This window comes from Dermacentor albipictus, chromosome 10, assembly GCF_038994185.2.
Source record: "Dermacentor albipictus isolate Rhodes 1998 colony chromosome 10, USDA_Dalb.pri_finalv2, whole genome shotgun sequence".
Taxonomy (NCBI): domain Eukaryota; kingdom Metazoa; phylum Arthropoda; class Arachnida; order Ixodida; family Ixodidae; genus Dermacentor; species Dermacentor albipictus.
The window spans coordinates 11,400,957-11,427,863 of NC_091830.1; the positions used below are offsets into that span (position 1 = coordinate 11,400,957).

General features: G+C 44.1%; 1 protein-coding gene across 2 annotated transcripts in view; it reads left to right on the forward strand.

Moving 5' to 3' along the window:
* LOC135917883 (uncharacterized) overlaps positions 1-14,385 on the forward strand; it is a 48,683-nt gene extending 34,298 nt beyond the window's left edge. The window contains exons 1-5 of one of the 2 annotated variants that reach the window (XM_065451495.2): positions 8,761-8,958; positions 10,360-10,508; positions 11,025-11,092; positions 11,370-11,453; positions 14,222-14,385. In XM_065451495.2, the coding sequence (XP_065307567.2) occupies positions 8,833-8,958; positions 10,360-10,508; positions 11,025-11,092; positions 11,370-11,453; positions 14,222-14,355 (561 nt within the window). In that variant the 5' untranslated portion in view covers positions 8,761-8,832 and the 3' untranslated portion in view covers positions 14,356-14,385. Of the gene's footprint in view, positions 1-8,760; positions 8,959-10,359; positions 10,509-11,024; positions 11,093-11,369; positions 11,454-14,221 lie in introns of those variants that run through there. The other variant, XM_070527852.1, reaches the window with a different exon arrangement.
* Positions 14,386-26,907: the final 12,522 nt, after the last annotated feature.

Consider the following 26,907-nt stretch of genomic DNA (forward strand, 5'->3'; position numbering starts at 1 on the left):
CACGGTACTATGATATGGTCGCCACGTGGTGCTGGTTTGCTGCAACAAGCGAAATATACCTTAAGTTCAGCAGAGCTAAATGGGCAATTGTAAGCCTCATTCGATGGACCTTTGCGATGAAGGGGCTGCCGCTCTTTGCCTTCTTTGAACCTCAGGAAAGTTTCTGTACATGCACAAACATCCAAGACATCTTAGTTCAGCAACTACGCTCAGACGCCCAGACGCACACTACCACCCTGCCCCCCAAAACCGCCCTCACTACGGTTAAGGCGAAGCTTCTACACATGTGAGAAGCCAAACAGTCTCTTCTCAAACAGTGGAAGAGGCAACGGCACAACCGAAGGCTAAGACTCAGAATTGCCAAATTAGACCTCCCGATCCAGCAGTAAGTCACACAATTGGCCTTCCAGCAGTAGAACTAGGCATGTGAAAGCATGCATGACAACCTCGACAACAAGCGCACATGGCAACTCTTGCGACACTTATTAGACCCTACCACATCGCGCGCACACCACAACCACAGCATAAAGAAACTGCTACATGCACGCAAAAACAATCTCAATGGACTCTTCGACGGCCTCCGCCATAAACACCTCTGGCTGAGCAATATGACACACCAAATTACACTGGCGAACCCAGCGAGCTATTAAGCGCCGCTATGACGGAAGCAGAGGTTCGCCGTGCCTTAGACACCCTGTGCACAATGTCAGCACGAGGCCCCGACCTTATTAACAACAAATTACTCCGCAATCTAGACGACAACTCCATTACAACCATCACGGCGTACTTCAATCACTGCTTTGAGACTGGCAACCTCCCTAGTTCGTGGAGAGATGCCAGGGTAACGTTTATCCCAAAGCCAAACAAACAATTCAGCACTCCTAATCTAAGGCCTATATCGCTAACCTCTTGTCTAGGTAAAACATTTGAACAGGTCATTCTCAACCGACTCGTAAATACATGGAAGACAACAATATTTATCCATCAAAAGTGGTAGGTTTTCGAAAATCTCTGTCATACCAAGATATCATGCTTCGAATGAAGCATGTCATCTATAAACCCAATAGCAGTCTAGATACGCAAACAATTCTGAGTCTGGACCTCCATGGAACCTTTAATAACGTTTCGCATTTCGCCATCCTCCGAGAGCTTATTCTCATTGGGGTTGGCGGAAAGACCTATGACTACATAGGCACTTTCTTAGACAATCGAACCGCAACCATACATATAGGCACAGAGCAATCCCCTTCACACGCTTTGGGTAGCTACGGCACGCCCCAAGGCTCAGCGCTCTCCCCTTTCCTTTTTAACCTCTCTATGATGTCGATGACGCGAGCATTGTGATATATTCCTGATCTCGAGTTTTCGCTCACCGCCGACGACATCACTTTTTGGACGACTGGCGGCTTCGATGAAGAGATCCATGACACTCTGCAGGCCGCAGCCAACACGGTCGTGGCTCATGCAGGGGCTATAAATCTCACAAGCTCTCCTCAAAAATCTGAGCTGCTTCTCTTGCCATGCCACCTGGGGGCCTAAAACACGTCTAATGTACAGGTCATCCTAAGCCACATCCTTGTTACTAGAGCAGACAGGCTCCGGGTGCTTGGTTTACACATTCAAAGCAACCGGCTCAACACATATACCCTACATACACTCCACACCACAGTTGATCACACACTGCGCCTTCTAGGGCGTGTCTGCAATAAACACGATGGACTAAACGAGGCCGAACTTCTCCACTTGGTCAAGGCCTTCGTTATCAGTAAGGTTACATTCGCAACAACATATCTACATTTTCATAAACCAGAATCAGATAAGATCGGCACTCTTTTACGCGAGATATATAATTTCGCTCCGGAGTCCCCATACGCACCTTAACTGAAAGGCTCATGTTTACTGGCACCTTGAACACACTTATGTCAGTATACTTGCAATTCCGCACTTGTGATCACGTCGCAGTGACCGTCTTTGCGTCATTCTAAAAGTATGATTGTTTAGTGCAAATGTCGGAGACAATGAGCAACATCAGGTTAGTTGCGGACGCCGCACGAGTCATCTAAAAAATAAATATAAATGTTGCTGCGGGTGTATCTCGAGATTACATTTTCAGGTGGCCTTATCCACAACATTCATTCCTAATAAGTTATCATCCTAACGCATCTTCAACTAGTAGACTGTGCTCAATCTCAGTATATTGCAGGCTTTATCTTCCATGGCCAATATTTTTGAGCCGGCTTCTCTGCGTCTATAGAGAGGCGACACTACATAACAAACGTGAACTTGTTGTAGGAAGGCTCAGTAAATGTGAAAGCTCCTGTAAACACGTATCACAAGCTGTAAACGCAAGATTGGACTGTTTCCAATTGTTTGAGATGTACGAATAGCTTCGCCTTATTAAGGTCACGACAGGGGCAGCCAGTTCTCCTGCCAAGAAGTTCCATTCATCCACCAAAAACCGGGAGAATGCTTGGCGATGTTCGTGCAGTATTAGTTTAAATATTGGGAGAATGATCATTGCATTCACTTTAAAAATATTAGCTCTTGTGTAGAAATACACGTCAGTGCAGAAAAGCTTCCAGACGATGTCATTATTAAAGCTTATGTTAAAATGTGTCTATGAGCAACCTTTGGAATCCACTCACGCTAAAGAGCGCTTTTCTATTTGAACACGTCACGAGGAAGGTATCCTGCGGTCTATCTTTGACATATATGAGACGTTGGCATTAAATGGAAGAAACACCTGTGCGCTGACCTCGCAGAATATAGGCCGATGGAATTAAGGTTATCTTTAATAATTGTTGATTATATTTTTCTGCATGGTAATGAGTACGCTGAAATAACAATGTAACTTCATTAACGAGACCTAGTGGAAGTTGCTCCACGCTTTTTTTCTCAGAAGAGCAAGTTCACCAAATGTTTTTCATATCGTGCTGTCGCATACCTAACAAGCTCACAGTCAGGATTACAAGCGTGTACGATCTTGGCTATTTTCCACTTGAACAAATATTGGTTATTGAGCCTCCTATAACACATAGCCCCATTCCAAATTTGTTTTTTTTTCCTGCAGACCATGTTGAGGGCATAAATTGCCATATTTTTGCCCTCATGTAAGAATATTTTGCGTCATTTTTACCAGACTTAATTACATGCAAACTTGATGAAGTATTCGTTAAATGTATTTACTCAAACCCGGCGCGCACTCTTCTCACGAAAAAAGAAGTCTCTAAAGTCTGTTATATGCTAAAAAACATGTGCGAAACCAAAACTGCAATAGGTAGTGTGAAAATTCCATGGATAGATGGATGGATGTTAAGAGCGTCCCTTTTGGAACGGGGCGGTGGGTTGCGCCAGCAAGCTCCTGCTATTATTGTGCCTAATGTCCTACCTAGCTAAAAAAATAAAAAAATAAAAAAGAACCAATATGAACTCCCACAACCAAATTTTCTGATCACCTATTGCGAACTTTGCTTTTGTACGTCTCAGTTTTCTGTCGTTTCCCTACTTTTCTCCCACCAATCTTCCAATGGCCCCTTACTGATCACTATTGCGAACATGTTTACTTTTCACCTGTTCTCGCTGAACCCAAGGGCTTCAAGGAGACCCGTGGTGCCTAAATTGAGCGCTGGGCAAATGTCTTCACATTCGAATGAAACGTGCTCCATCGTTTCCCTAGCTTTACCGCAGCAAGCACATCCTTCTTCTTCTTTCTTATATCTCGCTTTATAGCTGCGTGTTCTAAGGCATCCTGATCTCGCTTCAAAAAGTATTGAGCTTCTCTTTGAAATATCATTAATTGTTTCTCTCCTGATTTCGCTTTTCCTCTTAAGTAGTTACTCATGGGCGGTTTCTTTTCCATTGCGCCACCTGTGAGATTATTTCAGCCTCTCCGACTCTCCGCTTGACGTTCGTTGTTGCTGTGTTGCCCACCCTAAAGGCCGCATACTTGGTGGTTAGCTTCGTAGTTCTTTTCTTCCACTATGAATCAGCGTTTTTCCTGTAAAGATACCTCAACACTCTCCCAGCCCATTTACTTTCTTTCATATTCCTCAGTCGTTCTTCCTAATCAATTTTACTGTGATTATCCCACTTCTGTGATTCTCCAATCTCCCACTTCCGCTTTCCGCTGCGCCATCTAGTGGTGTGCCCGCGAAGTCCTCTTACTTTTGCGTGGCCCCCGAGATGCGGGAAGTATCGGTGCGCGCTAAGTCTGAGAGTATGTCCTTTGCTGCCCCTGGGCGTTCGTGGCGCTCGACGGTAATGCGACTGGTTCCTGTCCGCGCGGAATCCGTGTCAGGCAGGTCCATTGCAGAGTGGCGTTAGGAGGCTAGGTAGAACCATAGCAGCTGTAGTAGGCTACGAATTCTATTCGGTTTAAAAGAAAACGTTAAATTATATCACTACGCAAACAAAAAGCATTCAGCTCGACAAGCTTCTCGTCACAAAGAGAGCAGGCTCAAGGCTGAAGCCGCAGCTCATAGAACTTTTTCGATAGCTTCGAAAGCCACTGGATTGAGTCAGCGTCTGTGATCCGGACTGAGTGACCGCACGATATACCCACTAGACTTTCTCTTCTTTTAATCTTTCCGTCCCGTTTTCCCTTTCCCCTGTGTAGGGTAGCCAACCGGGCTCAGTCCTGGTTAACCTCCCTACCTTTCCTTTATCATTTGCTCGCTCTCTCTCTTCGCTGGGAAGCTAATAACTTACCGGGAAGGCTATGTGCTTGCCGGTAAGCTATGACGGGAAAAATATTTGGCGGAGTGACAACTAATGCACGACGACTGTACGACGACGATGGTGGGACGACGACGTCATGGCGGATGTCCGACAGCAAAGCTAGAATGACGGTGACTCAACGAGCATGAGGGCATCACGACCACGCGCTTATAGCTAGTGTCCTAAGCTATTAGACAAAGAAAGCATAGCGCCAGCGGACAAGGACAAAAGGGAGACACTTCAACAAGCTTATGTTCAGAAAGTAATCACTTTTGTTAGCCTTTTGATATCTTTTTTTCAAATTTTTGATATGAATATTAATAGTCATAACAAAAATGGCCTGTTCGCTTTAGTGTAGCTTATCGTCTTTAATTCATGATTCACTTCGAATATATTTCTTTTCCATATCAACGAGGCTTGGCTCACAAGCAGCCAGTTCCTTTCGACAGCCTACTTGCAGTGTTTCTTGCTGCTCACTTACCGACATACCATCATTATAAAATCCATGTTTTTACTTTTGACAGGCTCACTATGCATCACTGCTCTGCCAAAAGAACCAGAATACTGCTACGTAGATATAGATTTATTTTACTACAACCCATACTTTGGTTCATGCACTAAGGGTAGAAAATACAATCGGAGCGGCAGTAACTACAAAACATTGCAAGACTGCGAAGGGAGATGTGGATGTGAGTATTTTTTTCAGGCATAAGAACGTGAACATATTAAGTTTTGATTAAAATGTATTTATTCTTTCTTTCTTTTAAAAAAACCGCTAATGATGTAATACCATATAGCTTCGCTCACTGGTGCAGTGAGCGAAGAAATTAAAGGGAGCTTTACTCATCGGTTAGAAATTTTTGTGGAAAAAGAAACTTCAGAAACAGTATGGCAATATTTTGCCCATATTTCTGCTGTTATTTTTGTTTTCTGTTAGCTTGTCTTCCTGTGATACAATTTTTCCATAATTGTACAGAAAAATCTTGTTAGGTAGTACATTGCATTAAGGTAGTAACTTTAATTCCTCTTGTGACTACAGCAATGACACACTATGGAGATCCTTGAGCAGTAATAATGGGTCCATGCACTATCAGTATTTCATCGAAAGCACTGGAGTGTTAGGGTGCTTCAAGCTCATCGTCGTAGTGGGCATCCCAAAGGAGCGTTATTGAAAATAACTTTCGTGTTCAGTCGATAGACGAATACTGTGCGCCATTTGATGGATCTAAGAGGCCTGGTTGGAAATGTGGGGTGGCACGGTTGGGCCGTATTCGCAAACCAGCAATGAAGTGGTAGATTTTGCAACATATTGGGATGGTATGTACACTTTAAACACACGGAAAGTACGGCCAGATTCGTGTGTTTCACTTTGTTTTATCGGCACTAACTACTGCGCGCCTTTTATTGTACAGCTGCGGTTGCGTATGTTCACCACGATCCACTTGTGAACCCGCGTGTTATGCGCATTGCTAATGATATAACTACTGCTTATGTCGTGGCTATACTTTGTTTGATTTGTTGGAAAAACTGGATCGATAAACGCCGTTGAAGAAATATCGTTTCAAGATACTAGATCATGCCTTCCGAAATCTTCAGTGACAGCTCAGGTAACGAATGCTGGAAGACGAGACTTGAAGACGACACAGGCTCATTGCACGGCCCTATGATTGCATGGTCAGATCTACCGTTTCATGCAAGCCGGCACATTTCTAGCCATGACCTTGCAGAAGGAACAGCAATCCTGTTTAGAAATTGATCTGTTTTATGATTAAGCACATAACGGCGTTCGTATACACTCTAACGAAGTTTAATTAACCACCTGCGTCAAATTTTGGAAAGTTCTAATATGATAGCACTTGCATACTAGTTGTTACACAAGCACCGTGTAATTATGCTTGTTTTTTGTTTTTTTGTTTGTTTTTTGATGCAAGAGTGCATCAAGAAAATGGCGCTACGTTTACGTCTGTCACTTCGAATGCACTATAATTGGGGCTGCACTGTAATTGCTCGCTTGCTTGCTTGCTTGCTTGACAACGAATATGTACAGTCGTCAATTACGCGTACGATGTTAGTGGCTAAACTACTGTGCGCGTTTGCTGGAAGCCATGAATGACTGACTGATGAAGTTGAACGCCTCGTAGCAACGCAGCATCTATGAAAGACGGGAAGCGGAAGGCTCCAGCGTAATTTTCACGGGGTGATGATTTGGGCAAATTGGAAGAGTTCAGTCGTGATGGCGATCAGCGCTCCACGCAAAGGAAACGGAGAAGAAAACCAAGAAGGTAACTTTGGGAGTTTTTCAATGTGCACCCATTGCTCGGTACAATGCAATTTCGCATTTTGCCCCCCACGTGAACGGGACTGCCGCTGCCAGACATGGAACCCGCAACTACGCGTTCAACCGCAGAACGTCATATTGTCACTGGACTACCGCGAACATGCGAAGTTGACTACATCAATACAATGCTAATACATCGATGCAGTTTCATGTAGTACAAGCACATCAACACACAATCGATAAAAAACAGATAAGTAGGCTACACTTAAACGTAGGCAGAATGCGGTGAACGAAGGTCTTCGAGCAGAAAGGAAATACAGTCATCAACGCAGTACGTATCCCTAAAATGAAAACATGTTAGCTAGCTTGCTGCAAACGCACATTTTTAATCAGGAATGTCAGTAATGCCTAAGTTTATGAATAACTCGGGCCGAGTGATGGTGGTGGGATGGCTTTTTATTAAACTACGCCATCCTGAGAAATCAGAACGCCAAAGGGCCGGTTATCCCCCGAACATAATCATTTGCGAAAGGGGATAGTTGGCTGACCCGACGTAACCGTTTCATTATACGGCGTATTGATAATTCGATTGCTCTGATCTCTGTTTTTCATGAACGCGAAGCAACAGACCGTTCTAAATAATATATTCGCATGCCAACGCAATCTCGTAAGATTTGCCAGTGATATTGCTCGCAATCACTCAATAAATTTGATACTAAATCGTGGTCATTGCAAGATTGAAGCCATTCACTCTGTTAAGCACACCCCTGACTGGAAAATACTGTGACTATGCCCGAAGTTAAAAGAAATGCATACTCAAATTCGTATGGGATGATGCACTGCTATAAGAGCTAGCGCTTCCGAAGTGCAGTTTATTAGTGTGGAAAAACGGCAAGCGGAATGCCACTTTCTCGTTTCACGTGGTACTTTGTCGTCCCAGATGGCTATGAACTGACATAGAGTGAAGCATGCAGGAATGTATTTTTTCCTGAGCTACCATGCAGCAAACCATCACTTGCTCTGGTTGATCCCCCCGGTATAAATATTTTTACATCATATCAGTCTCTAGTTCACCTAACTTAATGTGGCCAGTTAGAATAAAAGAGACACGTGGCCAAGCGCAAAACACGCACGGGGCCATAATGAGTTTGTCAAGGAAAGCAAGTGAACCGACTTTGTACCATGTGACGTTTACAATGTCTGCGCTGAACACACTCACGTGAGACTATGGCCGCTTCCAACAGGTGACAAGCGTCATGCAACCTGAAGCTTAAAAAAATATTTCCTCGGTGGCAGTGCGTCTATAAAACAAAACAAGAAGGCCATAATTTTACTTACCTTATTTCATTTTAGAACGCGTTTTGATATACATTAGTTGCAAGAACAAAAAAAACAGCGTAACTGCGTAAACACAGCGTAACCATACACTTTGTCCACTACCAGACGGCCACTCAGGCTTGTCTGATTGTTTGTCAAGGCTTGTCACGTACATTGTCCTTGCCTAGCTCACAGCCTGTCGCTCACAGTATGAAACAACGCGAGCGGCATTAAATGAACGCGACAAATAAAAGGACGTCGTCCTAGCGTAAACAGCGTAACCATACACTTTGTCCACTACCAGACGGCCACTCAGGCTTGTCTGATTGTTTGTCAAGGCTTGTCACGTACATTGTCCTTGCCTAGCTCACAGCCTGTCGCTCACAGTATGAAACAACGCGAGCGGCATTAAATGAACGCGACAAATAAAAGGACGTCGTCCTACCTTATAATCTGGTCCGAGTGTTGGCTTGGAGCGGTTAGTTGCCAGGTAGAACGCGCGGCCTCTAAAGAAGCCGAGAATGATTCGCGCATTTCGAATGACTCGAACGGTCGTTGCCGTGCACTTATGCGTGGCGCTCCTACTACCAGCCGCCTCCTGTCTCGGCGAACGCAAGCTACACAGAAACAAGACGAATGCATTTCAGGTGAGCTCCAGGCTGCCGCGGGTGCGAAGAATTTTGATCCGAGATGTCGCAAACACGCCTGCGTCTAGGGGTGTTTTGTTTCACTGCTCGTATAACTAAAGAAATATGCAAAAATGTGCATATTTGCGTATTGCATATTTGCAATTTCACTGCTCGTATAACTACAGAAATACTCAAGGATTTGCATATTGTATATTTGCAGTGTGTATATTGCATGTTTGCTAGGCAGAGAAGGCGCTCGTAATAATATAATAATATTTGGGGTTTTACGTGCCAAAACCACTTTCTGATTATGAGGCACGCCGTAGTGGAGGGCTCCGGAAATTTTGACCACCTGGGGTTCTTTAACGCGCACCTAAATCTAAGCACACGGGTGTTTTCGCATTAAGGCGCTCGTATTCCTGTCCTGACGGTCCTTGTGTCATTCCGCGATGTATAGGTGATGAAATTTAGCACTTGCATAGTGTTTTGCACCAGCATAGTGACAGGTAATGTTGATGATTACGTCTCCGTATGAAATCAGTATCGAATTCAAGCATGGGTGGGAGCAGCCAACAGCAGCTTACTTCTGGCTTCGAACGTTGCTGTGGCTTAATTTTTCACCGATCAATTTGAAGCTAACATCTCATTGCAAATGCGTTCGGTCGCAGTGATTAGGGCCATTGGCAGGAGGTAAAAAACATTATGGAATGGAACATTATTGCGCTTAAAGGCAATAGCCGAAGAATAGCATACAGGATTGGTGGAAAATAGGGATAGAATAGATCTGGCAGTCCGTGCAGAAAATTCGCTGAAATTTTTTTTTAGCCAGTAGAAGTAATTTGCCCGTTAAAACACTCTATTCAGTCATTGTAAGTAGCTTCTCTCGGTTGCAGTGTAATGCAGTCCGCTCAAGATAAGGTTGTCTGCGCAGCGTTACAATAGAGCAGGTTTTAAATGGCCATCTAACAGCTAGCACCAATAAAAAATAGAAAAAGCTGCTAGGAAGCCAGGAAGAGTGGCAAATAGTGGAGAAAGAGATGACGAGGGATAGATAGGTTGACAATCTTCATCTGTCTATCTTGTTCTGTCATAACGTTAGTCGACTTTGTTCCTTGATAACAAGACGTTTAATTAAGGCTGCAAGCGAAGTTTTACAGCTGGCGCTCGTGGGATTATCATATCAACTGAGTGCTAATTTGGGCCGGTAGTGCGTCCTTACCCAACGAAAGAAACTGAAGCTTTTCCACGCGACATATCACAGATGACACACACAGGACTTGCGTCGCCTGTTCTATGCCTTTTATCTTCCTGTTGAAGAGTGCTGTTTTTCTTCATTGCATATCATTAAAAGGGCTTGGCAGCTGTACTGAGTTACTCTACTGTCGACATCACGCATTGTGTACGTAATTATGTTCGCAGATTTTCGACATTTTTTTGGACGGTGTGGCCATATACACTTCCAGCGACGACCCAAGCCTGAAGTGTGTGACGGCTGACCGCACAGAATACGAGCCGAACAGGAAGGTCGTTTACACTTGGAATTTGAACAGTGGCGAAAAGTCGAAAAAGTGAGGGGTCTCCATACGTCCAAAATCAGCCTGTATATTTACTTCACAAACAGTGGCTTTAGTATGTTATTGTGCTACAAAATGCTTAGGTCAATGAAATGCTGTTCTATGATCTACGTTGCTAGCAATGTTTGTTGAAAGGAGCATCCTGACTTTTGTCAACCGCGAACAGTAACAAGTAAGTATCGTTCACGATGAGCCAATTCAGTTATAAATTACCAATTGAGTATTAAAACACTGTATCCAGTTAGTATAACTAACTACAAAAGCATGCGTTAATACAGCCATGTCTAGACTGGTTTGACTGCGCGCTGATCGCCAAAGACATTGGCACAAATAATCAGGGCTTAGCTGTTATCACTTCTTAGAACTCTTAGTTTAGAATACCTCTGCTAGATTTTAGACGTTTCCTTGCAGCAATTGAACAGGAATGGCCGTTGATAGTAAAGAGATACTACAGAAGATTGTGAAGTTAACTTGCTTCTAATGAGATTATTTTATTGGCGTCCTTTACAGAGACACGTTCGTGGTCGAATATCACCCAGGTCCTACACCAGACACGGTAGTTGCCATTGCTAACCACGGTGAATACGTCGTTTTTTAAATATTTGTCTTGTCCGCTGAGGTCTTCTAAAAAAACTAAACAAATAAAACATGACAATGCAACCCCATGTCTAAGTAATACGTGGGCTGCCCCTACTGAAACGTTTCGTGTACAGTTTAGTTATCCCGTTTTTTTTTCGTACAGTTGTATACGAAATTTATACAGAGTACATATACAATTCTGTATGAATCTCAAGAGAAGTCCGGATCTTATCCGGATTTTGTCATGATTCATTTATTTTTAAATTTTTCTTGTAGACAAGAAGCATCCCACTTCAGTCAAGTTTGACTACACCAATAATAAGAACTGCGTCGTTGCCAATTTCCCATACAAGGGCGAAGGTAAGAACTTCAGCTCACAGTATCGCTAACTTCTTTTCCCAGACGAATATATTGAATGTCATTGCAACTGCTGCCCTTATAGCATGTGTACAAAGCATACTCACATTGTGTAAAATAAATAACATGGTTAATGATACAGAATAAATAAAAGAGAACTACAAAAAACCCGCCAACTTTAAACACGACTAACATGTCAACATTAAGAAGGCTTAAAGTAGGCTGCTAGGAAGGATAAATTGACGAGGTCCTTAGTTCTAATAAAGAAAGGCTGATATTTCTTTTTTCTTAATCGCCCCCATGCCGTTGCATTTTGTGCATGTGCAGATCCATGTTTTTTTTTTCTTTCTTTAACTGTGTGATTGTACTTGTGATATTTTCATTAGATTTTTTCTCTCTTACCGTTTATTTCCATTGATGATGTAGAAATTGTATAAGATATGACATGACTCACTGTTTGCCAGGATCCTACTATCCCCTTTTCATGTCTTGTTAGGAGGTCCCCCCGGCAGTTGTTACTTCGGGACCTCCGAATGTGTACTTATACCCATCTTGTCTTTTATTTCATCAAAAAAATCACGAATTGTCATTTTACTTCTACCAGAAATACAGCATTTGTTAGTGAATACTTCTGTTGTTTTCTGACCTGTCCGCACCCACCGTGGTTGCTGAGTGGCTTACACCATACGAAATAAGGATAATAGTGTTATCGGCCATATAAACTTGTAAACATAGGCATCCAAGCTAATTTAACAAGCATGTTGTCACACGCGCACAAGCCATCATGAACACATCTCACTCGATGACCGCGGAAACTCGCTGTCAAAACGCTGCAGTGAGGAAAGGCGACAGCAGCAGCGAACGAATTGACTATCGTGCAGCCACTCGCATCAAAGAGAAGTACACAGCGATAACACAGCGCAGCGCGTATTCTGCACTCGTCGCAGATGGCTTTCCATATACAGCGGCCCGGCGGGGTGTGCGTGGCCGCCCGAGCGTCCCGGAGTAAAACGCGTCCCCTTCCTCCTCTCCCAGAAGCCATGCGCGTGACAGAAGGCGGCGCGCTTCCTCCCCGCTTTCCGCCGTGGCGTCTGCGAGATTGAAAACGCGTCCCCTCCCTCGCCCCCCCCCCCCCGAAGGCATGCGCGTGACAGAAGGCAGCGCTCTTACTCGCCGCTTTCAGCCGTTGTGTTTGCGAGATTGAAAACGCGTCCCCTCCCTCCCCTCCCCCAGAAGGCATGCGTGCGACGGAAGGCGACGCGCTTCCTCCCCGCTTTCCTCCATTGCGTTCGCGAGATTGAGCCGTGATCGCCGGCTCACTCTCGCACGCTTTCGCTCGCACGCACAACATATGACGCGCGGCGAAGAATTTTATCGCCCTTGGAGTTTATACTGAACATCGCGGTGACGTCAACGCTGGTGGCAGATGTGCGCCTGGATTGTTCATGTAATTGCTCTCGCAATAAAAGACGGGGCGCATTTGCCTACCCACTGCCAAGCACGTCACTGTGAGCCACGGCTAGCCCGAATGAGGACTACAGGCATAGGTAAGGAAGCGGCTGCAGGTGAATTATTAGGAGCCTTTAACATTGGGAAACTTAAGGCGTCATGTATCAGCTACACGTCAGTTACCCGCTTTTCCTCAGAGAGTCGTTTTATTGAAACAATGATGCGGGTGCTGTAATGCGCGTTTGCAACGCGCGTTTGAAGTTTTTTTTTCTATGAAATGTACAACAATATACAGTCGTTAGGGAGCGCCTTACTTTGTCCCTACCTCACTTATTTTTATTTCGATTCGCGTTGAGTGGCCATGTTTCTTATGGTCCATAATACACAAGAAGAAGGTAAAAAAGAATATTTCATGAACGATCCTCGTAAAAAAACTTGTTCGTTTGGATGTTCTAACAGTTGCAGTTTACACAGCTGCAATATCTGTTATTGGTGCAGTGCTATGGGTTATTTATTGAACACGGTGCTTCTAATTTTTAAAGGTTTACTGGTATTAGGCAAAGCTTGTGAAAATCTCAGGCCCCAAATTAAGATTCTGCTTACTGTAGTTGCTAGAAATTACCTATCTCTCTCTCCCAAATGCAACATTTGTCGTTAAAATTGGCGCCGTGGCTTTCTGACAAAAGCATTTGTGTGTTTTAAATCTGTTTGAACGGAGAAAGCGAAGTTGACCACGCACAATAGCTTTCTCTTAAGTCTGAAAAAATAATTGCACACGACTGCGAGTCAAACTATACGTAACACGAGAATACGTCTCATGAAGTTTGTGCATGAAGTCTGACTACCTGGTGCGCACTTAAAAAGCCACTACATGAGGTTTACATCGACAACAATTAAGGTTTATTTCACACATTATGATGCAATACAGAGAAGTCGTGCGGCGTTCTTATAGTATATATTTTGTTGTTTAGGACTTTCCACACTGAAAGGTGGTTACATAAATAACGTGTGCGAGATTGTTGTTTTTAATAATATTGTGTATTTATTTATTTATTATTTATTTATTTATTTATTTATTCACTTATTTAATGTTATTTCTTTCTATTTCAAGCGTGCACAAGGAAGGTCCGAAAATTTCATTCGTTCATTTCGTCCGTGGAATAATAATTCCAAGTATACGTTGCCGAAATATGTCCGGCATTAAAATGTGGTCACCAGTTAGAATGTACTCCTATGGTAGCATGTGTGTTTTCTCTTAGAAACACAACCAATGAGCACATAATATTTGTTGTCTTTTCTCAACATTCTCTTTCCACTTCTAGTGTGCATACTGTGGGTCCCGAAAGCATACGTGTCATCAGTTCCACAAGAATGTATCGACCAATATGAAGACATATGCGACGCGGAAGTTCCAGCCTACGAAGAGGGCCTGTGTGACGACGCTCTCGGTGGTTAATAAAATTATACGCACTTCCTGTGCTCTCCACACCTGTAATTTGCTTCTCCTGTGACCGTCTAAAGCCTTACGAACGAGCTGCCTTATAGTCCGTCAAGAAAACGGTTGTTGCTTCTTCTGAAGTAAATACAGAATGTTTAGAAGATATATAATAACTATGTTTAAAAAGAAGCTTTCTTTGCTTCTTCCTCCCACTTTGCTTGCGCTGTCTTGGCGGAATAGACATGTTTGGTCACTGGGAATGTGCTCATTGTGGACGAATGAAGGAACTAGCAGGGAGCATTCCGCAACGCGAACGAAGTCAAACGAGCCCATCCAACACATGATCGTCACTTCGAAGCGTGCGGTATTCTTTAGTGCTCCCTATTCATCCAGGCACAGCAGGCAGAGCTACCAGACAACTACGCAACGATAAAAAATGTTTGATGTTAACAAACATGGTAAAGTTGACAAAAAAGGCAATGCTTAGTTCCATGAAAAGTTGTGCATTTCTCTATGTTGCCAGCAATTTTTGCTGAAAGGAGAATCCTAACCGTTATCAACCACGAAAACTTGCAAATACCGTTAACAATGAGCCAGTTGCATTACATAGGCTTAGAAGATTACTACTTACATGTTAAAAACATTCACAGCAGTCATTATATAGTTATATATATAGTTAATAGTTAACTAATACAGGTTGCGTTAATACAGCGATGTCAAAATTGATTTACTTGTGCACAGATCGCTGTCGACACTGGCACGATTAATCAGTTCTTAGCACCTAGCAGCTGTCGGAACTCTTACTTAAAATTACTTTTGCTACATTTTCGTCATTTCTTCGAGGGAATCGAATGGAAATGGCTGCTAATAGCACAAAGATATTCCAAAACTCTGCCAAGATGAACTGCTTTTATGAGGTTGTTCTTTATGGGGGATCTTTGCAGGGACACGTACGTGGTCGAACACATGACGTGATATTTGGTATTGCCAGCCACGGTGAATACTTCGATTTTAAATATTCCTGTTTTGTTCGCTAAGTATTTCAATAAAAACTGAACAAACAAAACTTGATAGTGCGACCACAGGGCTAAGCAATGTGTGCGCTGCCCCTAGTTGAATGATTCGTATGCAGTTCGACAATTCTATATTTTTCCTCAAAATGTTATACGAAATATACATATATATATATATATATATATATATATATATATATATATATATATATATATATATATATCTGTGGGTCTGTGTGTGTGGAATACATATCGGTTCTGCAAGAATTTAAACAGAAACAAGTGTAAGCTATTTATGTATGCATGAGAGGAAAATTCGCTCCTTTTCTAAACCGAGCCCAAACCAATCAGGTCAAAAGAAGATAGTGGGGTTGCTTCGAGCTCGAGATTTTATTGTGATCTTATCGTGGTCTAATATTTTGCTGCAGACAAGAAGCACCGCCTTGTTACTCAAACTTGACTGCTTCAATAGCAAGAACTATGCTGTTGTCAGTTTCCCATACAAGGATAAAGGTGAGAACTTGGGCTCATAACAGCGCGAGCTTCTTTCAGTAGACAAATTCCTTCAGCGTTATTGCGATCGCTACCCTTAAAACATTTAGAAATATTTGTAAACAAAGCCTATTCACAACGTGTAATGTAAAGATCATGGCTAATGAGGCCTGCCAGTAACCGGCTCAGCAACAAGTCGCGTTGTTGGACGAGTTTATTTATTTATTTATTTATTTATTTATTTGTACATACTACAGAGCAATAAGTGCTATAACAAGAGTCTGTAAACAGAAGTAAATAGGCGCAACAAAGTATCATACAGCGATAAGGATAGTGGGCTAAGACCGCATGTCTTGGATGACGAATACAAAACTTCGGGATGGGCACGAGCGAATAGACCCGGGAAAAGAATGATTGTCTTCAATTTAACATGGGCTAAAGGCTGTATTTAAGCATGTTAGTGCGTGCAAAATAGGGCATCAAGTTTTAGTTGTGATTGTTAAATATAGTTACTAGAACCCAATACACGTACTACCGTAACATAAAGGCTAGGCCAGTTGTGGCTTACAGAACCGTTCTCCCACATGGTGTGTGCCACTTGCGGCTTCTTGCCGCCATATCTAAAACACAGCCGTAATCAGTCATGGCGACCCAAACAGCGTAGCACGGCGTCATAAGTGTAAGTAGATCTTTGCCCGCAACGTCCCAAACCAGCAAGCATGCCAGTGTATTCATTCAGCCTCCGGCGCACTTCCAATCTGATGACAATCCACCGACCACAGGGAAGAATGACGGAAAGCATTCACCATATATGAACTGGCTTCTGAATACAACACTATGCCTGAATCTGCGTGGAAGGCGTTGTTGCTTCATGCACTTGGCCCGCGTGTTCGTCGCATCGCAAAGACGTTTCCAGGAGACCCTGCCGCCGACAACGAAAACGCAGACCCAGTGAAATACGTACTTGACACGTCTGACAAGTAGTATGGCCCGTACAAGAGCGTCATACAGGCAGCGACGCTCTTTAACTCGGTGGCCCAGCAGCCAGGTCAGTCACTGGTTTCAGGTCAGTCCAGGTCAGCCATCAGTCAGCCTACGCGGTTGTCCCGTGTCGCCTTCCTTCGCCCGTTGTTTTATTTGGTGCCTTCGTTGTAATCAGGTCAGTCAGTTGATGATTTTGTTACTGACCTTCGACGACAAGCGCAAAATTGTGACTTCGGTTACAAGTGCGACAGATTCACCGGCGACCGCGTAGTGGTTGGGATCTGTGACGGATCTCTCAACGCACGTCTGTTTCGGGAGGGCGACCTTATTGAAAAAAAAATGGCTGTGGCTCAGGTAAGGTTAAGCCCAGGATGCGAAGCATACTAGCCTTTATTTTAGTTGTTGAACCACTGTTTAGCTTGGTGAACTGCTGTTGCTTGGCTATATTTGGTTCGGCTAGACGAAGAAACAACTCATGCGTTACTCTGCTTCGCCTTGGACGCCCCGCATTGGACGCGGTGAGCGTCGAGCAACGCAGCGTTCGGCGCGGCAACGAAATGTGCGCCTGAGCAAGCGACGCACGCCTGAGCCTTAGAAACAGCTCGTTTCTAAGGCAACACCACATTCACTAGAGGCGCTTTTGTACCGCTTTGAAGCATAGTACTCGTGGCTCAGTGGCAGCGTCTCCGTCTCACACTCCGGAGACCCTGGTTCGATTCCCACCCAGCCCATCTTGCAAGAGTTGAGCCAAAGCCACTTCTCCTCTGTCGTGACGTCACGGTGTCACGTGGTATTCAAGGCGACACCGCCGCGCCTGAGGAGCTGGGTTGAGCTCTCGTAATATGCTTCGCATAAAATCGTATGTGCGTGCAAGGCAGCGGGAATATTAAAAAAGCACGTACAAGATATCGTAACCAGTGATCAGCAGCCAGAAGTGAATGCCGTTCACTTGCATAACCAGCCCACGAAACGAACAAGTCGTCCTCTAACAGTCAACAGGTCTCAGCAGCCTCACCGCTCAAGGTTCGAACAGTCTAATCGTAAATGTCCTCGCTGCGCACCCTCGCACCCTCCTCGACAGTGCGCATTTTTCGGCAAGAATTGTTACAGCTGCGACAAACTTGGACATTTGGCGCATCTGTGCAAGCAGCCACGTCGCCCGACAGCAGCGCACTGACCGCAAGTTGGACTGCTTCACGAGCATCCACAGCGATACTCGCAGGAAGAATTATACTCGAGCTGCTTGGTGTCAGTGCCGACACAACTGACTGGAGCGAAACTGTCAGTGCGAATGTACGTGAGGTGGCATTCAAGCTAGACAGTGGTTTGGGGGTCAACATAATTCCAGAGCAGATGTTCAACCAGTGGCCGCGCAGACCACCAACCAAGCCAACGACAGCAAAAGTTACTGCGTACAGTGGGCAACAGCTTCCAATCGACAGTGAATGTGAGCTCTGTTGTGCGATAAACAACATGGAGTGACGACGCAGATTTCTGTTGATGAAGGAGCCACTGGAGCCAATACTTGGAGCCACTGTACGTACAGCCCTGCACTTGCTTCCCCGTGGGAAGACCCTTCTGGTAACGATGAACTCAACCAGCGCAGTACTCCAGGAGCAATTCCAACAAGTGCTGAATGATTTCCCCGAAATATTTGAAGGCATTGGCCAGCTTCCGGGACTGTATAGCATCCAGCAGCGTGAAAGTGCAGTACCAACAGTGTGTGCTCTTCTCAGAGTACCAGGAGCACTTGAGAACAGGATGAAAGCAGAACTGAAATGAGTGAAGGCGAATGGTGTGATCACACCGGTGCCAGAACGTAGTGAATGGGCCCGTCTTATTGTGGTAGTAACCAAAAAAAAAGACGCAACCGTTCGTTTGTGCCTCCATTCACGGAACCTCACTGCAGCACTGAAAAGGCAACACTACCGCATACCAGCTCCTGAGTAGCTCTTCGCACTCCTGAATGGCGAAACAGTGTTCTCTGTCCTTGATGCCAAAAGCGCTTTATTTCAACTGACGCTAGATGAGGCAAGTTCAAGGCTTTGTACGTTCACAACAGTCTGGAGCCGATGCCGTTTTCTTCGAGTACCGTTTGGCCCCCGAGCTGTTTCAACAGTCCATTAAAATTGTGTGGATTAACGTGCAAATACCACGATATGATTATGAGGCATGCCGTAGTGATGGACTCCGGAAATACCTCTCCATGGATACACCCCATCAGAATTTATTCGCTTGTCAAGTATCATGCATCGCCTTTGTCCTTGTGACGCAGATATCTAACCACTAAAGTTGACGAGGCTGCACCCTTTTCATACGCTACTGCTGCTACCTCGTTATCTCAAACAAGCTTCCTGTTTTTGGGTTCCAACAATAATTGCGATCAGCGTGTTTTTTCTAAAGGCTGGTTCCTGTTGTCATGATGCAGAACGAAGCATCCTTCTGCGCAAGACAATCTGCAGGATCACCATCTTAGCTTAACTAGATTAAATTAGTTATATAATATATATAAATATAAATATAATAAATGGGTTCACATTAATCTTAGAACTCGCATTTCATCAACATAATGAATCTACTTACAACTTCCTCTCGCCATTTATTTTTGCCAATGAGATTGCCTCAATTTTTCAACCTGTCTATTATCATGAGGCTACGAACCAAAAGTACGGTGCACAGCCCCACTTCGTGTAGAATTAAATAAGAATTACTATGGTACAAAGTCATGTTCGCAGTATAAGAGTAGAATCTACCGGATGTCTGGCCAGAAAATTAAATTATAGCGTCAAGGCCCCTAACAAGTCTCATGTCTGCAAACAAGCATCATGAGTTTTTTTTTTCTTTACAATAAATGAGGTACTTCTCCAAATAATAATGTAGCCTCCACTGGCGTGCGCATATTCGCATTGACTCAATAGACGTACAGCACACAAAGTAGTATAAGCAAAGTGCGCGCTCCTTTAACTAAAACACAGAGGGGAAGTCATCTATAAGTCATCGATTATTGTCGAGTTGAGGCGGAATCTCTGCGTTGACTACGCTCGTATAGTAAGCCGTTGAGTCATTTATACATCCTGCATCCACGTCTTGTGGCCACAACTCACGTGCAAAAGGCCACTTAGGCAGGTTAGTATACACCTATAGCTCTTGAATGCTATCCCGTTTGGAAAGCACTGCGTCTGTTATGTTAGTCTTGGCGAAAGGGGCATTGAAACGCTTATCTGGAAACAGTGAGAAAACATTCGCCCTCTGTAGGCAGTGACGCCTTGAAGATTTTCGTCCAATAGTATTCCGCTGCATGTGGCAGACAGCCCAAGATGTCGCATAAAAGATTGCTCTCTCTCTCTCTCACTCTTTCTCTCCCCTTTGGCTCATTACGAGGAACGTTTTATCATGACCTACCTACACTCTTAGGCAAAGGTACACCATTTGGGGTGTATATCTGCTACACAACAATAATCGTCACCTGCCTTGCTCGCGTTTCCTTTCTTTAAAACGCCGCGCCCACTACTTTCCTGTCGGGAATGCTATGTCATGCGTATAACGCGCATGCCGTTCGTTACTGGGAAGTACCGGGCTCGCAGCGTTAAAGAAAGGAAATGCGAACAAGGCAGATGACGTTTATTGTTGTGCGGCAAGATACGACTCAAAGGGTGTAATTTTGTTTTAGAGTGTATGATCACACAGGCTTGCGCAGCTGCTCATTCTTTTTCTGGAATCTTTTAATCCCATTCCCCATCCCTATACAGAGTAGCATGCCAGCGGTTGTATACGCGCCGGCAAAATTCTCTGTTTTTCTAGTAAAGAGCTCTCTCTCTCTCTCTCTCATAGACGCCAGTCCTGCGGCATTCGTTCGGCACCATGAGTTGCTTCTCAGCGAAAGCTCGCGCAGGCATCGACAATCCTCCAATATAATCACAAACGGGGATATATTTGCCCTTTAAATGGGATAGAAATTCATCGGCATTCCAACAGTTACCAGTTTCCCAAAGGCACTCCTTTAGCACTATGGGGCTACATTAACTGCGGCGCCAATTCATAAGGATATATCGAAAATGGTGGCATTACCACGACTTCGGCTGAGCGCAATCACTTCTGAAGGAGTTCTGCTTTAATTTACTAATTTAGAATGTGTCCTCAAATGAAGAATTAAAGCTTAAATTAGAGTTATATTCTAAATGAATGGAGAGGCGTTTTAGTTAGGATGAATCGATTAACGAACATCTACTCAGCTACCTGGACATTGCAGTCTGTCGTAAAGGTGATTCCCGCTTATCGAAAAATCCACCCTAAATGAAAAGACCGAAACGCTACTGCCGCATACGATATATATATATATATATATATATATATATATATGGTATAAATTAAGGCAGCTGGTAGTCGCACGTATATATAGATGGTTTTCTTTATCGTTAACAAAATTTTCAAAAATTATCCGTGGAATATGCGGCACAATTCTAGTTGTTCGGCTAGATTACGCTAAAAGGCGAACATTATTTCCACGATAAATTGAAATGACAAATCGACTAAATCCAAAATGTCACTGACTTTTGAACTGTTCTTACTTTGCGACAAACATTGCAACTTACGAATTATAGCTGGTGAGTTCGCAAGTCATATCCACTTGGGACGAATTCCGAGAACGACACCGGTTTCGAGATATGCGTTCCTAAAGTGTGCGGTAAAATGCGTTGACGTTCCAATTACTCTTTGTCTTCGATGCATAAAAAGGAGTTTTCTGAAAAGTGTAAGTGGAGCAACAGTGGATGTTTACCGTAAGTTTGACGGCGCTTATGCTAGTTGCTAGTTTCAAAATTTCAAAAGCTTAAAAATAGCAATGCTAGTTTCAAAATTCGTTCCCAGTGGATGCGCCTTGTGGTGTCACTGGCTTCAATTCGCAAAATTTCAATATGTGCGCCAACGGGATTAGTTAATTGATGCATTGTGCTTTCTTTTTCGGAGCAATGTCCACCACTTGAAGAATTACTTCTAAATGAGCAGATCTCTATATAAAGGGACAGACGATAATGTGCGATGGCAACAGCCTTGTTCGGCGTGTCCATTCTGCACCGTTTAAATGTCAATTGCTTCTAGCACAATTAAGCGGGCACCCTGATCTGTGACACGTGGTAGATGGGCCGCACGTGGTGTTCCTCAGCAGCAGACGGGACCAGATGTCTCGTGCGAGTTCGCGGGTTCAATGTACCATTCAGTCAATGGCAGGAAAGAAAAAAAAAAAACGCTATCACCGTGAGCTGAACGAGCTTTTCACTATCGTGACAGGCTGGAAGAGGCAGCGTGCGCTCGCGCGTAACGCTTCGCAATCATTGTTGAAACGCACCTTTAGGCCGCCAGTGCATCCGAGTTTAATACAACGCTTTGATAGAGCGCACGAAGCAGTCGCTGTATTTTCCCCCATCTACGTTTTGTTTGTTTTGTGTGCTGCCCACGGCTTTGGTATTCATTGCAGTCCTCTCCGTCAATTAATGTAGCCACGTAACAGAAAATTGCCGAGCCATATTCGTTTCCGCAAACGCATTATCTCTCGTTGTAATGTGAAGTCGGTATTACAATGCGTAGCCTCTCGCATTGTAATGCGAAGTTGCATTCCGCACTTTGGTTCTACGAGTTAGTTCACGTTAGTTCATTGATTGATTCATTGGATTTAACGTCCCAGGCAACACTTGGGGCTATGATAGCCACCGTTGTAAGGATTAATTTCGACCACCTAGCTACTGTAACGGGCAACTCACACGGGAGTTTTTGCATTTCGCTCCCATGGAAATACGGCCGACGCGATCTGAAACAGGTATTTCATATACAGGGGTTCGGGAATTTGTGTGGAGTTTTCTTTATATATTACCAAAGAACAGAATGCAATGGAAACAAATGAATAAATAAATAAAGAAAGAAAGAAAGAAAGAAAGGAAGAAACAAACCAACAAATAAATAAACAAAGAATTGTAACATTGGCAGGATGCCGACAGACTACGAAGGCAAGGAAAGCTTGGGAAAAATTAACTGTTCTAATTCAAATGTGTGTACCTTAACAAGAAAAAATAAACACGGAAATGCAAATTGGTGTAGCAAGTTGCCAATTTTTCCACTTTAATTTTCGCTTGCTTTGCTAATTAACATTTCAAAGAGTGAACACACGCAGTTGCCTCTTTGTTCTTTGACGTAGGATTGTACAGTGACACTACATAACACTAGGAACGCCTTTGCGGGCTGCGTGACAGTGCCCACAGAAACAGTTCGTCTGTACGTGCGTGTGTGTGTTTAGGTTTTTTTTATCCGTCTCTCTATCACCTATCGCATTCCCTTGCCCCTTCCCCAGTACAGGGTAGCCAACCGGATATAATCTCTGGTTAACCTCCCTGTCTTTGCCTTTCTCTCTCTCTCTCTTTCGCCTTCGTAGGCTGTTGGCAAAAACTTGAGACCCGATAGGTTTGCTTCAATCTTTCCGCTCAATAAATGAATGAATAAATAAGTAAGTAAATTAATAAGCTATTTCATTAATGATTATTTATTTAATTTATTTAATTAATTTAATTAAATAAGCAAGTTTTCTTTAGTCGCTATATACAGGAAATCTTTTCTGTTTCGCCGTCAGACCGTCGTATTATGTGAAGCTTCACATTATATGCGACTGTTTTACGCACTTCAGTGTCTCATTTTATTATTATTTTCTTTTTATCGCAGACTTTAATGGGAATTGAACGTGTTGCTGTACGATGACAGTTTCGTTATTTCAACGCTGCTCCGGTTTGTCGAACAGTGTATTCGTCAAGAATTGAGGGGAAAAACAAATCACATGCCCCGTAAACAAAAGTCCGTAAAAAAAAGCGAGGGCTAGAATTGGCACTTCCCGTACACAGAAGCGTAAATCTGCGAGTTTTTTTTTTTTTAGCAATCGCTTTATTACACATCGAGAAAATTACATAACTGAGCACGTTCGTTGTTCGAAATCACTTTGATTTCATTCGATAAGCTAAGGGGCCCCACACCGTGAGAGCGATTTGTCGATGCTTACTCCAGAATCGAGACGGAGGTGACCGATTTGGGCTCTGTTGTGTTATACAGCGATTTCTGTCGTGAGGTTGAGGTAAATGTTGCCTCGGCTACTCCACTTCATTAAGTTTTACTGAAAAAGGAAGAACAAATGAAGAGAGGAAGAAACCAACAAATCAAAAAGTGATAAAGTCATTGTAATAAGGATAATATATCACGACGGACAGTTCAATCAACATATAACTTGCGCCCATGCCGCTACATATATGCGAGAATCACTTTGCGCTACGTCTTTAATCGTTGGCGCAGAAGTCCACCATGTGACTGACATGGGTCGAAGGTCAAAACAAACCGCTGTGTGTGATACAATTACCAATCCGTCTTAACTTATTTTTAGGATCCGAACTAACCGCGCCCTCTGAATGAAATGACAAGTGAAAAGACCTGCTGGAGTTTCAGTCCTGTTCTCGTTTGTTCGGTTGGTGGCCCTTCAATTTCCAATCCACTTTATAATTGGCTTCACGGTTTTTATTCAGCCGCACCACATGAACGAAATTACAACTGCAAATGGCAGCCGGTGTTTCCGCACATTTCTCGTTTATCTGACTTAGCGCTACGGCAAAATAAAGCCACCAGGTGGCCTTGTTTTGTAAGAACTGTTTTCCTCAGGCTTATTTCATAACAGTGGCGTCGCCAAATGGCCAACAACCGGAGGTAGCGGGGGGTGCAATCATTGATTACAGGCACACACACAAACAAAAGGGAGGGCAGGGGCGTATGGATACAATCGCTACAAAATATGGACACGATAATGTATCGGGAGTTGCTCCCGGAGTCAAATATAGTCACGACCTTCGTATAAAAAAATGAACAATAATGCTGTAGCGATTGATTGATAACAGGTGTAGCCTGAGTAATATTAGAAGGTGGGGTGTGAGGCTGTATCTTAGTTTGGAGATAAAAGAGACGGCGACTCGAAGTGCTCGTGCAGTGAGAAGCCGAGCAGACGACCGAAAAAAAATGGTGTCCGCAAAGCTTTGGCCACCGATAGTCGCAGCCGTTCTTCTACGCCTCGCGTCACTTCCGGCAGTGTCGTCTCTCGGGGAACACAGACTGCACCGGAACCAGGTCGACGCATTCGAGGTGAGTTTCCGTTAGGTCACACGGCAAATTCGGGTGATCGATCCGGATCTCCGAATCGGATTCCAAGACGATCAAAAATAACGTACAGCGCAAAGGACAAGGACAGCGAAAGACGACATACACGCGCTGTGTATGTCGTCTTTCGCTGTCCTTGTCCTTTGCGCTGTACGTTATTTTTGATCATGAATTACCAACTAGCCCAAGCAACCACCCCGGATTCCAAGACGCTCTAGATCCCAGTCGAGAAAAGCGGGCGCCATCCGAACGGCAGGTCGCTTTCCTGAGCAGTGCAGAGCGAAGGAAGCGAGGGCCGAGTAGAATTTTCGATGATGTGTAACTGAACGCCTCCGCATCGCATAGATTTATAGCGCTGTCATTATAGCACTGTAGCGAGCGAGAGCAAGACAAATGATGAGCTATGAAAGCGACAGCGGCAGTCGCCGTCACTATAGCAAGACAGTCCTGTGCCAGCACAACAAGTTGTAAGTACTGTGATAAAATGGGCGCCCCTGCTTGCCTCACGACTGGAAGGAAGAACTAAAGGTGCCGCAAACAAATACCAAGCGCTGCCGCTTCGCCACCCTTGACGGGACTCACACAAATCACGGCAGCACAGTCGCTAAATTGACACCGGGAAAGATCGCGCTGACGAAAGCGCTGCATAATGCATAGCGCTCACGTGACCTGAAACCGGCCGGTTCTCGTAATTCCTCCAAATTTGTCGTTGAGAGCACTTCTGGACACTCCAAGTTGGTAATCCGAAGGAGCCAGGCGAGTGTAGTCGGAGCACCCCTTTTTTCGACCGTCCGAACAGGATGACTACCTCTGGAGCACTCCGAAACGACCAACCGAAGGTGCGAACCAATAAGGTTGCCACTAGAGGTGTGTCGGCGAACTTAGAGAAAGCAGTGCTTACTTGCGAAAGAAGCCAACAAAATGTAGACTTGTTTCGTAATGCCCTTGTGGTGTGATGGAGAGTACGATTATATGCCCATAATTTGTGGACCCACTGATATCATCTTATATCATGTACGATGGGTAAAGGTAGGTTCAGTAACGTAAGCTGCATTAGGCGACAGCATAAAGTATGTATTCAAGTGTATTAACTGTGGCACACTTTTACTAAGCCGAGCGTATTATTTATCCCTAAATTAATTTTGCATCAACACGGCGAGCAATGTGTTCACAAAATAAATAAATACGTTTCGCAAGATTTCGTAAGGGTTCACTGAAAGAACAGAACGCCTATTGCCTTCATTGTGCTTAATAAACAAAACAGCTTCCGGCACCCCCAATACCATGAATGAATATCGACGGCGTTTCACGTCATACAGAATAGGCTCAACGATTACTTGGAAAGTAAGGAACTCTACCCAGACAGCATGATTGGTTTCAGACAACAACTGTCCACAAATGACGTCATGCTACAACTCAAAGAACAAGTATTGGAACGGAAGACTAGCGACTCGAGAGTCCTAGTCGGACTGGACGTCAGCAAAGCATTTGACAACGTCAAACACAGAGCGATCCTGTCACACCTCAGTCACCTAAATGTTGGAAGCAAGCTATACAACTATATCAAAAGCTTCCTCACGGACCGAACGGTGAACATAGAAATCGGGGGCACAATAAGAAAAAACATTAAGCTAGGCAACAAGGGAACACCGCAGGGATCAGTGCTCTCCCCTACCCTGTTCAACATTGCAATGATCGGGCTGCCAGAACGACTCAGAAAGATAGAAGGCCTCTGCCACACACTCTATGCTGACGACCTCACCCTTTGGGTCGACAGAGGGGGGAGCGATGGCCAAATAGAAGGCACCCTACAAAGGGCAATATGGGAAACGGAATGCTATCTGAGACCCATAGGGCTAAAATGCTCGCCGGAAAAATCGGAGATGCTCATCATGGGCAAGCAGCAGGT